Genomic DNA, 13904 nt, shown 5'->3' on the forward strand with positions numbered 1-13904 from the left:
TTATTTATTTATTTATTTTTTTCCAAGAAAGTTTATTGAGAATAATACAATACAATCAAGGCATGTATGTATAGTACAAGATAACATTGACAAAGCGAAACAGCTTAAGAAAAATGAAAATAGAGCAAAAAGCTCAAGGTACAACAATTAAGGAATCAAAAAAAATTAATAACAGGAATTGTGTACTTATTGAAGAGGAACAGTCAAATAAAAGTACTCCAGTATGTGATACAAATGAGGTACAGAACAAACTTTGAACTAGGATCATATGATAGTTTTAGGTCCTGGCGGATCACCTATGCTGCCATCCACCCCAAATGGGATCACACTGTGGATGAGAGAGAAGGGAGAACTGCTAAGTGCAATATGGGAGGAGATCCGTCAGGGGGTTAATAATGAAATCACAATACCCATGGTGTAGGTAAAATAGTGATACTCAGGTACAGGTAAAGTAAGGGGAAGGGGGGGTCGGGAATAGAATTCCCGTAGGTGTGGTGGGGGGGGGGGCGGGTGGTTAGGCCTCATAAAAGTAAAAAGAGGGTAAAAGGGGGATTGTAAATTGAAGGTAATGTAAGGAGACTAGTGTAGGAAAAAATGTAGTCGGTCATGATATCTCCGGGGAGAAGGTTGAGTAGGGGCGCCACTAATGTCCCAAGAAAGATAGTGTATACGGTGTTTAAACCAGTGATCAACCATGTCATGTAGGGGTGATCGAGGTGGTACGGGGGGAGGAGGCTCGGAAGTGAATCCAGCATGCCCATTTATGTGAAAAGTGTTCATGCCTGTCAGAGGCTTGGTGAATCAATCTTTCCATTTCCTCAATTTTATCCATTTGTTGTAGCCATTCCCCAATAGAAGGGGGATTCGGAGATCTCCAATGTCGTGGAATGCATTGGGTAGCTGCAGTAATCATGTGTGAGATTATTGAAGATTTATATATTTTATGTGAAATTGATGTGTGGTGTAACAGATATTGTGCCGGGGAGAAATCAGGATGGTATGTAGTAATGTTAATTATTGTGTCATGAATCTCTTTCCAGAAGGGCTGCAGCGTGGGGCAGTCCCACCATATGTGCAGGAAATCGCCCACTGGAGCATTACAACGCCAGCAGGAAGTGGGGACGTTTGGGAAGAATTTGTGGACTTTGTCAGGGGTGCGATACCACCTTGAGTAAATTTTATATCGATTTTCTTGGGCCGAAGTGTTGATAGAACGTTTGTGTATGTGTTCAAAAATCAATGACCATTGTTGCATGGTCAAGGTACATTTTAAATCTGACTCCCAGTGTTGTAAAATGGGTTTTTGTGGGGTGAGGTCAGAGTTTAACAATTTCACAACCGTTGAGATCACATGTTTTTGTGGTTCAGGGCTGGAACATAAGGATTCAAATGGAGTAAGGGCCGAGTACCACTGTGAGCTTGGTTGTGACGAGGTAAGGAAATGGCGGATCTGAAGAAATTTGAAAAAAGGAAGATGTAACTCAGGGAATTTTGCGGCCATAGCGGGGTATGACAACATTTTCCCTTTATCAAAAAATTGGTAGGCTTTATAGACAGTTCTGTGGAGGATGTCCCCTGATCCAGGAACAGTAAGATCCGGGGGAAAGTCTGGGTTCGATGAAAGCGGAGTTAGTGGGCCATGAGGTATAGTAATGTGAAGAGATTTATATGTTCGATGTAGAGCGCGAATGGTGGGACCTATTAAAGGGTGTTGTGTGCAGGTTAAAGGTATGGCTTGTGTGGAGATCCAAGGTAGATGAGATATAGGGAATGGGGCATAAACGTTTTCTAAAGGTATCCAAGCTTTATCTTTTTGGTGTATATGCCAATCAATTATTCTGGCCAAGAGGGTCGCATTGTAATAGGTATGAAGATCAGGCAGTCCCAGGCCGCCACTGGGTTTTGGGAGAATGAGTTTAGCCCAACTCAATCTGGGAGGGCGGTAAGACCATAAAAATTTTCTACACATGGCTTTATACGAATGGAAAAAAGACTTGGGTAAAGCTATAGGTATTGCCTGTAGCAAATACAGTAGTTTGGGGAGGACATTCATTTTCAGAATGGCTACTCTGCCAAACCAGGAGAAAGGACCTCCATGCCATTTTTGTAAATCGTGTTGTAACCGAAGAAGTGTATGTGCAAAATTAAGTTCATAAAGCCTGGATAAATCAGTAGGGATTTTAATGCCTAGATATGTTAATGCCTCACTTTCCCAGCTAAATGGGAAATTGAGACGGCATTGTTTAACTGTACTTTCGGGCAAAGAGACATTCAAAGCTTTCGATTTTTCAAAGTTTATTTTCAAGTTCGAGATCTTGGAGAATGCCTCGAGGTCTTTCAACAGGTTTGGAAGAGTAGTAATAGGATCCGAAAGGTACAACATGATATCGTCGGCATAAGCGGCGATTTTATATTGATTGTTTTTTATGCTAATTCCTTGGACGGTTGGATTATCCCGGAGCATGCGAAGTAATGGTTCTAAGGTTAAGATAAAAATGATCGGTGAAAGTGGGCATCCCTGACGTGTACCATTAGTGATGGAGAAGGCGTTCGACAGGCGACCATTGACTCTTATGCACGCGGTAGGGGTGGAGTATAAGATTGATATCATCTGAATCAGTCTCGGTGGTAACCCGATATGTTGGAGGACAGATAACATGTAGTCCCATGCCACCCTGTCGAACGCCTTCTCCGCATCCAATGATAGAAAGAATCCTTTGCTCTGGGACGTGGTCAACCAGTGATGTATATTCAGGGTCTTGGTGGTGTTGTCCCGAGCTTCTCTGCCGGGGACAAACCCGACCTGATCAGTTGAAATCATGTGGGGAAGTAAGGGTGAAAGTCGGTTTGCAAGAATTTTAGCATATATCTTAATGTCTACATTGAGTAAAGAGATAGGTCGGTAATTCGGGATTAGCGTATCATCCTTGCCAGGTTTAGGGATCAATGTGATGTGTGCTTGTAGAAGGTCAGTAGTGGACTGAGTGTGGGAAGTGAGGTTATTGAAAGCAGTTAAAAAGTGAGGAATTAACCGCTCTGAAAAAGTTTTATAGTAAGCTGCAGATAAGCCGTCTGGGCCTGGGATTTTCCCAGGTTTTAGTTGTTTGATGGCGAGAAGCACTTCTTCCTTGGACAAGGGGGAATCTAATACCTGTTGATCTAAAGATTCAATAGGGGGTGGGGAGAATTTAGACAAAAACGTCCGTATACGTTCTGATCTATTTTCCATCGTCACAGTCTGAGGGGGCGGTGGAAGATTATATAATGAGTGGAAGTATTTTGCAAATTGTGCTGCAATGGTCTCCGTCTCTATTATAGAGTCTCCTTTAGGCGTCACGATTTTATGTATGGTATGTCTTGCCTTTTTAGTCTGTAATGCTCTCGCCAGGAACTTACCTGCCTTGTTACCAAACTCATAGAAGATTTTATTGGATAAGGCGAATTTACGACGAAGAGTTTTTTGGAGCTCTTCTAAGAGAAGTTCCCGGGTCGCAATAAGTTCATTCAGGTGAGATTCAGCTAGAGTACGTTTATGTAAGCGTTCAAGAGATTGGATGCGCATATACAACGAATCCAGAGCTGCTTTTTTGCATTTGTTTCTTTTGGCCGCGAGGGAGATAAGTACTCCACGTACGACGCATTTGTGCGCTGCCCATACCGAAGCATGTGGCGTCTCGGGGTTGGAGTTCTCCTGAAAGTAATGTGAGAGACAGTCTCCGATTACTTTCTGATTTTCTGTGTCAAGAAGTAGAGAGTCGTCAAGGCGCCATATGACAGATCTGGGACTACCTTGTGCGAACGTAAGAGTAACCGTGATGGGATTGTGGTCAGAGAGCAATAAGGGCTCAATCGTGGCCTTAGTTACATAGTGTATGTCCGCTTGTGAAAGGAAGAAGTGGTCAATTCTGGAGTATTTTGAATGTGGGGGAGAGAAGAATGTGAAGTCTTTTGTGTTTGGGTGAAGAGTGCGCCAGGTGTCATGAAGGGTCAAAATTTGTAGTTGTGTTTTGATATCCCTTAGTGCCTGATATTTTAGACAAGACGTACCATTTGAAGTATCAAGGGATGGCGTCAAGGGAACATTGAAATCTCCTCCTAACAAGAGTATGCCTGATTGAAATGTGGTAAGAAGGGCCATAGTTTCCCTGAAAAAGGTCACCTGTTTAGAATTGGGGGCATATATGTTGGCTATCGTAATTGGAAGGTTGTGTGTCCGTCCTTTAATAAATAACTATCTTCCCTGAGGATCTTTTAGAACATCGGTAATAGTAATGGGGCAAAATTAATATAGAGACTCCTTTAGATTTGGTTTGGTCGTTTGTCGCATGGTAAACCGTAGGAAAATGTTTGTTATAGAGTTTGGGGATAGCATCTGAACGAAAGTGGGTTTCTTGTAGAAGGGCTATGTGAGCTTTTGCTCTATGTAAGGTATATAGAAGCTTGGACCTTTTTTCGGGTATGTTCAAGCCTCTAATATTTAAAGAGTAAAAGTTAATGGAAGGTGATGTGAGGTTTTGTAGAGGGGAATCTCCAGTAATGGGGGAGGAATCCGACCCATTAAAGGGGGGTGGTGGAGAGGCCATGTTAGGGGGAGAGAAAAGAGAAGCCTAGTGACCGGGTGGGGGGGAAGGGGTCAGGTAAGCAGCAGGAGGGGGGGCAACCAGATTATACAATCAGATTAAATTAGGGGGGGAAGGACGTGCGAGTCACTGGTTGAGTGACAAAAAAAAAATATCCAGATAAGGTGTCGGGCGGCCGGAGAGAGCACACACTTGAATAATGTATACTCACTCACAGCTACCACTACTTGGGGGTTGGCTGTTGCCAAGTCCAATGAAAGACTAGGTTTGAAGGGAGTCAAATTATGGGACTCCGCCACTCAGGACTAGGAAGACATTGTAATCTGTCGAGGATAAATCAAGTACGTTTATGGGAAATTGTGCAGCTCCGTGCAGCAAATTGCCATAAGTGTAGGTAAAACATAAGTAATAATGAGTTATAGAGATGGGAGTCAAAGGCTGAGAGTATATTATGCCATTACAAAATACAAATTCGACATGTACATACTATGCATGTGTATGAAGAATTGGTTGAAAACAGAGTAACTGTAAAATTTTGAACCTTAAAAATAGCTCATTAGTCAGTAAAGCAAATAATATAAGATAAGATAAGATAAGATAAGATACGGACCCTGTGCAGCAAACAAATCCATTAAGTGTAACCTTCCGTGTAGCGCGCAGCACCATAGACCACACACCTCTGGGGAACAGAGAGATCAAAAAGGTAAAACAGTCGTAAGTATAATAACATAACATCTATAGCTTATAGCTTTAGAGATCGGTAGAGATCAACAGTAACAGTAAATTGTTGTAGCGTGAAAGAACCAGGGGCAAATTCCCCATATGTCTAAGATCAAAAGGCTGGCCATAGCTGTCATAGGTATCTTGTAAGACAATATGACTGAGGTAAGGCAGTTCTATGCGTCATTATGGACCCAGAGCTGTCTGTATTTGAGCCTGGAGAAAAGTGGAGACAGACATTAGCAGTGAGAGCAATGCACAGCATACGGGTACTCACTGCTCCAGAGCAAGTTCTGTCCGTGTGCTTCATCCTTTGGAGTTAAAATCCGTCATCAGCGCGCAGATCGAACTAATCCATTCTGCACATAAATCCTGTAGATTGCCGGAGTCAGTCGCTGGATGTGATTGGAGACATCTGAGCAATGTTGAGACATCTGGGACGTTGCGCAGAACGAAACACGTGACATCCTAGCGTGCTATGCCCCAGGTGTGTGCTGGGTAATGTAGTTTCAGCACTTGTAGTCAAATCTGACAGTGAAGAATGGACACCGGTACAGGAACAATTGGGTCCGATGCCAAAAAAAGAAAAAAATGTAGAAAACGAGTAAAGTAAACGTGGAGCATCCAACAGTGACAGAATATCTTCTGAACAGTGTCAAGTGTACTGAACATAACTCCCATAGTCATGGGACAAAGAAGGTAACGAAACAGAAAATAAGCAGTAGCTCTGTATTAAAGAGCAGTGCAGCAGCTCACAATTAGGCAGCAGATGACAGCTCCTCAATAATCTCTCCTCGCTCTATGCGCTCTGGGGGAAGCAGAAGGGCTGTATGCTCTTTGAGGATTCTCGGAGTGTCTGCTCATCCTGGTATGCGATGGAGATCTGCGCCTCCGATAGCCCGCTTCCTGGGCTTCCATCATTTCAGGTGGGGATTTATCCAATCTGCTTAGTAAAGGACGAAAATTTGAATACCAGTTAGGGACTTCTATCAGTGGGATCCCTAAGGTCATGCAGAATGTGGGTAAGTCTTCAGGGACTCTAAGATGGGCCGTACGTCCAAGATTTGAGGCAGTCAGGCAAAAAGGAAATTTCCATTTGTAAACTATGTTCCGTTCTCTCAGCACCTCTAGGAGCGGTTTAAGGTCCCTACGGTGTTGCAGGGTAATGCCTGAAAGATCTTGGAAGATTTGTATGGGTGTAGTGTCATGAAGTATGCGTTGTTTTGCTCGAGCACCCCTCAATATATCCTCTTTCAGTTGGTAATTTACTAGGCAGCATATAATGTCTCGAGGGGGATCATTGTCCCTGCCTTTAGGTCGCAAAGCTCTGTGGATTCTTTCCATTTCAACAGTTGATTGTGGAGGGCGGTCTAGTACATTGTTAAAGATGGAGGTGACTGCAATGGGGATTTGATCTCCCTCAATAGCTTCAGGGAGACCTCTAATACGAAGGTTATGTCTCCTCCCCCTATTGTCCAAATCTTCCAAATGCCTCTGCATGTCTCTCATTTGTATGGTATGCCCATCAATTTTTCTAGTGGATTTCAGTTCATGTTGGTCCGAGCGGTTTTCCACCTGAAGTACACGATCAGATAGAGCTCTAATATCGACCCGAAGTTCAGCAATGGCTGCTGAAAGGGTGTCTTTTATGTCGGAAGCAATCAGTTTTAGGTCTTGCATACTAATGTGTGAGGATGGATTTACCTCAGGCGGTTGTTGGTTATCAGGACCGACAATATGAGGATCTCGGAGTCCAGCGTCCGTCAAGACTATAGCCTCGCGCTGAGGAGAATGTGTAGGCCCTGAGTGTGAGGCGTTGTGGCGGGACGGCGCCATGTTTCCCCTCTGCGTTCGGAACATCTCCGGTATTTGTTGACTCAATCCGCTCGAGTTTCTGCGCGGAGAACGGGACCGAGATGCGGAAGAGTGTCTAGAAGCTGTTCCCATCGTTCGTGGATATATAGCGGGTGATAGATACCTCTGTGAGCGAAGGTATTCGTCCTGAGGTAGCGGAGCTAATCAGTTAGACGTCCGCCATCGAGCTCAGCCAAGCCACGCCCCCTCTTTTAGTGGTATTTAATCACCACTGGGTTTTTTATTTTTTGCTAAACAAATTAAAAAAGTCTGAAAATTTTGAAAAAAATAATTTTTTTTTTATAGTTTGTTATAAAATTTAGCAAATAGGTAATTTTTCTCCTTCATCGATTTGCGCTGATGGGGCTGCATTGATGGGCACTGATGAGAACTGATAGACACTGATAGGTGGCACCAATGGGCACTGATAGTTGGCACTGATGTGCTCTGATAGGCAGCACTGAAGGGCACTGATAGGCGGCACTGATAGGCACTGGTAGGAGACACTAATGGGCATTGATAGGCAGCAATGATAGACACTGATGAGGAGACACTGATGGGTTCCGATTGGCAGCTCTGATGGGCACTGTTGAGACTGCACTGATAATCAGGACACTAATAATCAGTGCCCTGATTATCAGTGTCAATGTCCCTTTAACACAAGCCAGTTATTGGCTCTCTTCTTCTCTCCTCATGCTGTCAGTGTAAGGAAAGAAAAGCTGATAAGCTGCTTGTGTTTACATCCGTGATCAGCTGTCATTGAACACAGCTGATCATGTGGTAAAGGGCCACTGTGATTGGCCCTTTACTTTGTTCTGTGACCAGCTGAGTCAGCGCAGACAACGCAATTACAGAGAATGCCCATGTATGTCCTGGCGGTAAGTAAGCTCACACTGGGCAGGAAGTGGTTAAAGTGGTTCTACAGTCAAGAAGTTTTTACCTTAATGCATTCCCCAGTTTAGAGTAAAAATTATCTTGCTACTCCACCCTCTCTCCCAAATTACTTAGATTACTTACCTGCGTCCTTCCCTGGTCCAGCACTGAGCCAATTAGCACTGGTCCCTCTCCATCTTCTCACAGGACAGATTGATAGCAGCAAGAGCCATTGTATCATGTACCTGGAAACAGAGCCTGATACGATGAGGAAGGCATGTTTTACACTTCTGACTTGAGGCCCCTGATAGTGTAAACAAGAGGTGCAGGACTGCAGAGTGCCGCAAGAGCCTGTAGGACCTGCTAACATCAGAACAGGTGTCCATGCCAGGTAGGGGTCTTCAGTGGTCTTCAGTGAAGCAAACAAACTGGATTGAAGCTAGGAGCAAGCAGACTGAAGTGGGCTAGTACTGGCGACAGCGGGCAAAAGAACCATATACTGGCAGCAGACAGTAGACAAGCAGACACAGCTGAATGGTAGGCAGGGACCGGTGTCAGCAGGAGGAATAGTCGAGTCAGGCAGGCCGGGTCATGCACTGGCAGGACAGATCAGGTACTGAGGCACAGGCAAGAGCTTGGTCAGTGGAGCAGTAGCAAATGAAGCAGGCAGAAACGGTGGTCAGAAGACAAGCCAAGGTCAGTACATGCAGAGTTCAGGGAGTAGTCAAGACTAGCTGGGTCTATAACTGAAATCAGGCTACAAGAAAACAGGGTCTTAGATTACATGGAAGGCTTGAGACAAAGCAGCACTGAACCTGAGCACTAGCTCAGATTATATAATCCGTTTTGCACCATATGGGTATTCGCCGCTGGGGAAATGTCACTTGAGCTCTCAATGGAAAAGAGGAATATCCATAGTGTGAACCGTTTCCAAAAGGATTTTATTAGATTAAAAATATTGTACTCACATTTGCATACAAGTAAAACTGCCAATACATAAAACCATCCGCCGGCCGCTACAGCTAGTTGTGGAGAGTGTGCGTCCTATGGCCACGCCATGTGTAGTACAATATTTTTAATCTAATAAAATCCTTTTGGAAACGGTTCACACTATGGATATTCCTCTTTTTTCCATTGAGAGCTCAAGTGACATTTCCCCAGCGGATGACAAACAAACTCCCCAGAGATGCTTCAAATAGCGACACAGGGACTTACACTGTGGAGGCTATCCTACCCCTGCAGGGGCAGGGTATCTGGTGAGGGCAATATCAATATTTGTCACACGCATTTGTTCTCTTTATCCTCTTCCATTATATGTATTTCTGTTATAAGCACTTATGTATAATATTTTTGCAGTGTGATTTCAAAGGGTATTTATTTACATACACGTACACTGATAATATTATAGATATACAAATTTTATTTTTTTCTCACATGTGGTAATATCACATTCAAATTAACCCCAATTTAGGGGATTTGTGACTATTGAGATTTTCTATTTGTATTGTGCATTTTCACCTCTCACCTTTTTCTTTATTTTAATTTATTATTCTTTATTTTCTTTCTATTATATATTTTTTTATATAAAAATATTATATAAGTTAAATTGTAAGGAGCACAACACCACTTACTTTTACCACTGTTTAGGTGTTAAAGGTATAGCGCCAGGTCTACTTTTCTTTCTTTCACTAGTTTATTTTCACCCGTTGGGTGGTAATATCAGGTAGAGCAGCTCATACCAATAGTATATTTGCCTTATCCATAGCGCAATCTCCCTCTCCATTTTTTCATTCTTTGCAAAGTAAAATTTTACCACATTCATGAAGCTCTGGGGAAAATCCCTGTGCATTATGCAACTTCCCTTGCAAAGTGAACAGCTTATTTGCCTTTAGTTAATCAACCCACTGTTTTCCCTGACACTTTGATGTCTGTATAGGAATAAGCATTATAAGAAAGTACATTTAGCACTGCCCTTTTTTAAGTAACCTATAATCAGTTTATTTTTGCATCTGGTACATTGAAAAATTATCGCTTTATAATATTCCAGATGATGTGTACAAGAAAGGTATCGATCAGAAATGGCTCTGTGAAGATGTGAGCAAATACGACAATGAAGATGAACAAAGTCTGGAAAAGACAGATTATGAGCAGAGTTTAGGATCCAGATGTGGAAATGTATATGTTCCTCTGCCGGCTCGTTCTGCCTTTGAGAATGTGCCTGTTCAGGTAGACTGTAGATCTCCCACTACTTCTCTTCTTCCAGGAGACAGTCCACCCCAGCAATTTCACTCTTCACAAGGTACTGTTTGATCATTTGTTCATTCTTTTGAACTATACATGTGTGTTTTTTTTAAAGGGGCATTGACCAGGAAAATTATATCAAATAGAATACCTGAAAAATTATATCAAGTAGAATACCTGAAAAATTATAGCTCTCTAAAAGCTCAAGAATGCATGGTGGAGGTTGAAAAGGGACTAGCTGTCCTGTGGCATTGTGGGCATTAACTTCTCCCTCACTGAAGAGTATCCAGTGGTTACTGGAAGGAGGTATCTGGCTATCCTGTGACATAATGAGTATGGACCTGAGCGCCAAGCCCTAGTGACTGGGTGCGTGTGTCCTTTGGGTGAGAGTGCCAGTGGTGATTATGGCTGCGACAGACATAGCAAGGTCCCAACTCTGGCAATCCTACTTTGCTCCTGGTGTAAAGACTGTTCAGAGAAGCTTAGCACAGTGTAGTGTGTCTTCCTGTTCCTACATAGTGTTTCCAGAGTATCCCATACCACCCTACACCCTCTCCATATTTATTCAGCAATAAATACAAAAAGAAATCCCTAAATTATTTATTGAACATGTGGATTGTTGCTGTGTTCCTAGCTGCCTCTGCACTATTTCCATAGAAAAACACTTAAATGTCAGTCAATCCTGTGGGGGTGGCGCTACATATACAGACCATGCTGGCAGTTATTTGTATCTGTCGTGAACTGTGCCACAGACATTTGTTGCACAGACAAGTGCCAGATTTGTAATATGCATTTACAACACTCTTTCTGAATTTGTGGAATAGTGTTGTTTTACTTATTTTGTTTAGTATGTTTCAGAATACATTTAGGGTTCATATACTCCGCGCTCAACTAAAGTATCTGTGCAGTGCCTACAGCAATTCAATTGTTCTGCTCCTGTTCAACAGGGGTGTGTAATTATAATTTTTGCTGTGATATTTTGTCCTTTGAGCTGCGTTGGTCAACACAGGCTCAATGCAAGGACATATAAAAAACATTGGCAATGGCTCTCACTGCCCCTACATAGCACACACCAGTACCCATACATTATAAGGTATGGGCTGCGGTGAATCAGTCCACAAACATTCATTTGAATTTATTTTTACTCAGGTTAAAATTAGATTTTGCATATCGATATTTAATAATTGCTATGTCTAGCCAATGTGGCACAATGAAGTCAGTTCTCCAATTATTTACTTATTTGCTGTGAAGCCTTCAAAGCATTTACCTAGCATTCAGAACACACTCCAGTGAATAAGCTGGAGAAACAAAAACAAAAAACCCAGCATAACCAGTTGGTCAGTAGAAAAGAAAGTCTAAACTGTTTCAACAATTTGCTTTAAAAACAGCGTTTTTGTTGCTTTGCAAATATCCTGGGATTTATATAGTAATGAAAAAATTGTCTTTGCCCCACTGGGAAGATTTGCTCCTCTATGTGTCCTGGTGACCATTGACAAAGTGACATAAAGGGTAAATCATTACAATTTGGAGTTCTCATGAGAGCAGAAAGTGGGAGAAAATGACCCAACAGGAACAAATGTCTTGGCAACAACTGTCTAACTTGGGAATTCACATTTTCTTTATTGTTCAGTATGACACACAGCACAGTTAGTCTTATAACATGTGTAAGACATTTCTGGACCACACTGATCTGAAGATATGAGTACGGAGTGGAATGTTTCCTGCAGGGTCTGCCTGTGGGGCATCCCAGACCTAATGTGTTAGTTAGCCACAGAGGGCTGTAAAGGTCCAGAACAATGGTACAGCCTTTGGCGTGGCCCAGCCTCTGCTTGGTAGTCGTAGAGTACTTACAGTGCCCAGAAAAAGTATTCATACCCCTTAACATTTTCCACATTTTGTCATGTTACAAATAAAACCATAAATGCATTTTATTGGGATTTTATGTGATATACCAACACAAAAGTGGCACATAATTTTGAAGTAGAATGGAAATGATACATGATAAATGGTTTTCAAAATATTTTAATATTTTAATAATATCTGAAAATTGTGGCGTGCATTTGTATTCAGCCCCCAGTCAATACTTTGTAGAACCACCTTTTGCTGCAATTACAGCTGCAAGTCTTTTTGGGTATGTTTCTCCCAGCTTGGCACATCTAGAGAGTGACATTTTTGCCCATTCTTCTTTGCAAAATAGCTTAAGCTCTGACTGGATGGAGAGCGTCTGTGAACAGCAGTTTTCAAGTCTTGCCACAGATTCTCAATTGGATTTAGGTATGGACTTTGACTGGGCCATTCTAACACATGTAATGCTTTGATCCAAACCATTCCAAGGTAGCTCTGGCTGTATGTTTAGGGTCATTTTCCTGCTGGAAGGTGAACCTCTGCCCCAGTCTCAAGTCTTTTGCAGACTCTAACAGATTTTCTTCTAAGATTGCCCTGTATTCGGCTCCATCAATCTTCCCATCAACTCTGGCCAGCTTTCCTGTCCCTGCTGAAGAAAATGTCCCCGCAACATGATGCTGCTACCACTGATATTTACGATGGTGATGGTGTGGTCAGGGTGATGTGCAGTGTTAAGCCTCATACACACTATTGGATTTTCTGCATATTTTTGTCTTCTGATGTACCAAAACCATGAAATATGAGGTCAAATCTTAAGCCCTTGTAGACACGGTCGGACATTCCGATGGACAATGTCCGATAGGACAATGTTGTCGGATAATCCGACAGTGTGTGGGCTCTATTGGACTGTTTCCGTCGGAGTATCCGACGGACCAAGTTTTCCAGCTGGGCTATAAAATTTTCCGACAACATGATCCGATCGGACTTTGTCCATTCATGTGTAGAGAATTCCGATCGGACAAAGTGCCACGCATGCTCAGATCAAATTCCTAGACCAAAGCTATTGGCTACTAGCCTGAACGTAGTCCCATCCTAACGAAATAATGTCATCACGTTAAGTACGATCGGATTTTCTGACAACTTTGTCCGAGTGTGTGTATGCAACAGTTTCGGACAAAATACGTCAGCCAAAATCCGATGGATTTGGTTGTCAGAATGTCCGACCGTGTGTACAAGGGCTAAGAGTTTCAATTTGTATGCAATCAAGCAGGCCCTTGCACTGCATGGTTTTGGTGAATCTGAAGACAAAAATATGCAGAAAATCTAATAGTGTGTATGGGGCTTTACACTGCACACCACCCTGAACACACCATCTTCCATGAGTTTGCTGCATCCCTCACATGGCTTGTTGCAAACTGCAAACAGGACTTCTCCTGGCTTCCTTTCAACAATGGCTTCTTCTTGCCACTCCTCCATAAAGGCAGATTTGTAACATGCACGACTAATGGACAGATTCTCCCACCTGAGCTGTGGATCTCTGCAGCTCCTCCAGAGTTACCATGGGCCTTTTGCCTGCTTCTCTGATTAATGCTCTCTTTGCCCGGTCTGTCAGTTTTGGTGGACGGCCATGTCTTGGTAGGTTTGCAGTTGTGCCATACTCTTTCCATTTTCAGATGATGGATTGAACAATGCTCTGTGAGATGTTCAAAGCTTGGGATATTTTTTTATAACCTAACCTTGCTTTAAAATTCTCCACAACTTTATCCCTGACCTGTCTGGTGTGTCCCTTGG

The 13904-nt window shown here is 42.7% G+C and overlaps 1 protein-coding gene across 1 annotated transcript in view; it reads left to right on the plus strand.

The window, feature by feature from the left end:
• Nucleotides 1-13904, plus strand: part of BANK1 (B cell scaffold protein with ankyrin repeats 1) — a 461974-nt gene that overhangs the window by 373763 nt on the left and 74307 nt on the right. The window contains exon 10 of the mRNA XM_077476629.1: nt 10075-10326. Coding sequence (XP_077332755.1) covers nt 10075-10326 — 252 coding nt within the window. The remainder of the gene's footprint in view (nt 1-10074; nt 10327-13904) is intronic.

The sequence above is a fragment of the Lithobates pipiens genome, unplaced genomic scaffold, assembly GCF_037356315.1.
Source record: "Lithobates pipiens isolate NorthernLeopardFrog02 unplaced genomic scaffold, aLitPip1_a1.2 Scaffold_13, whole genome shotgun sequence".
Taxonomy (NCBI): Eukaryota; Metazoa; Chordata; class Amphibia; order Anura; family Ranidae; genus Lithobates; species Lithobates pipiens.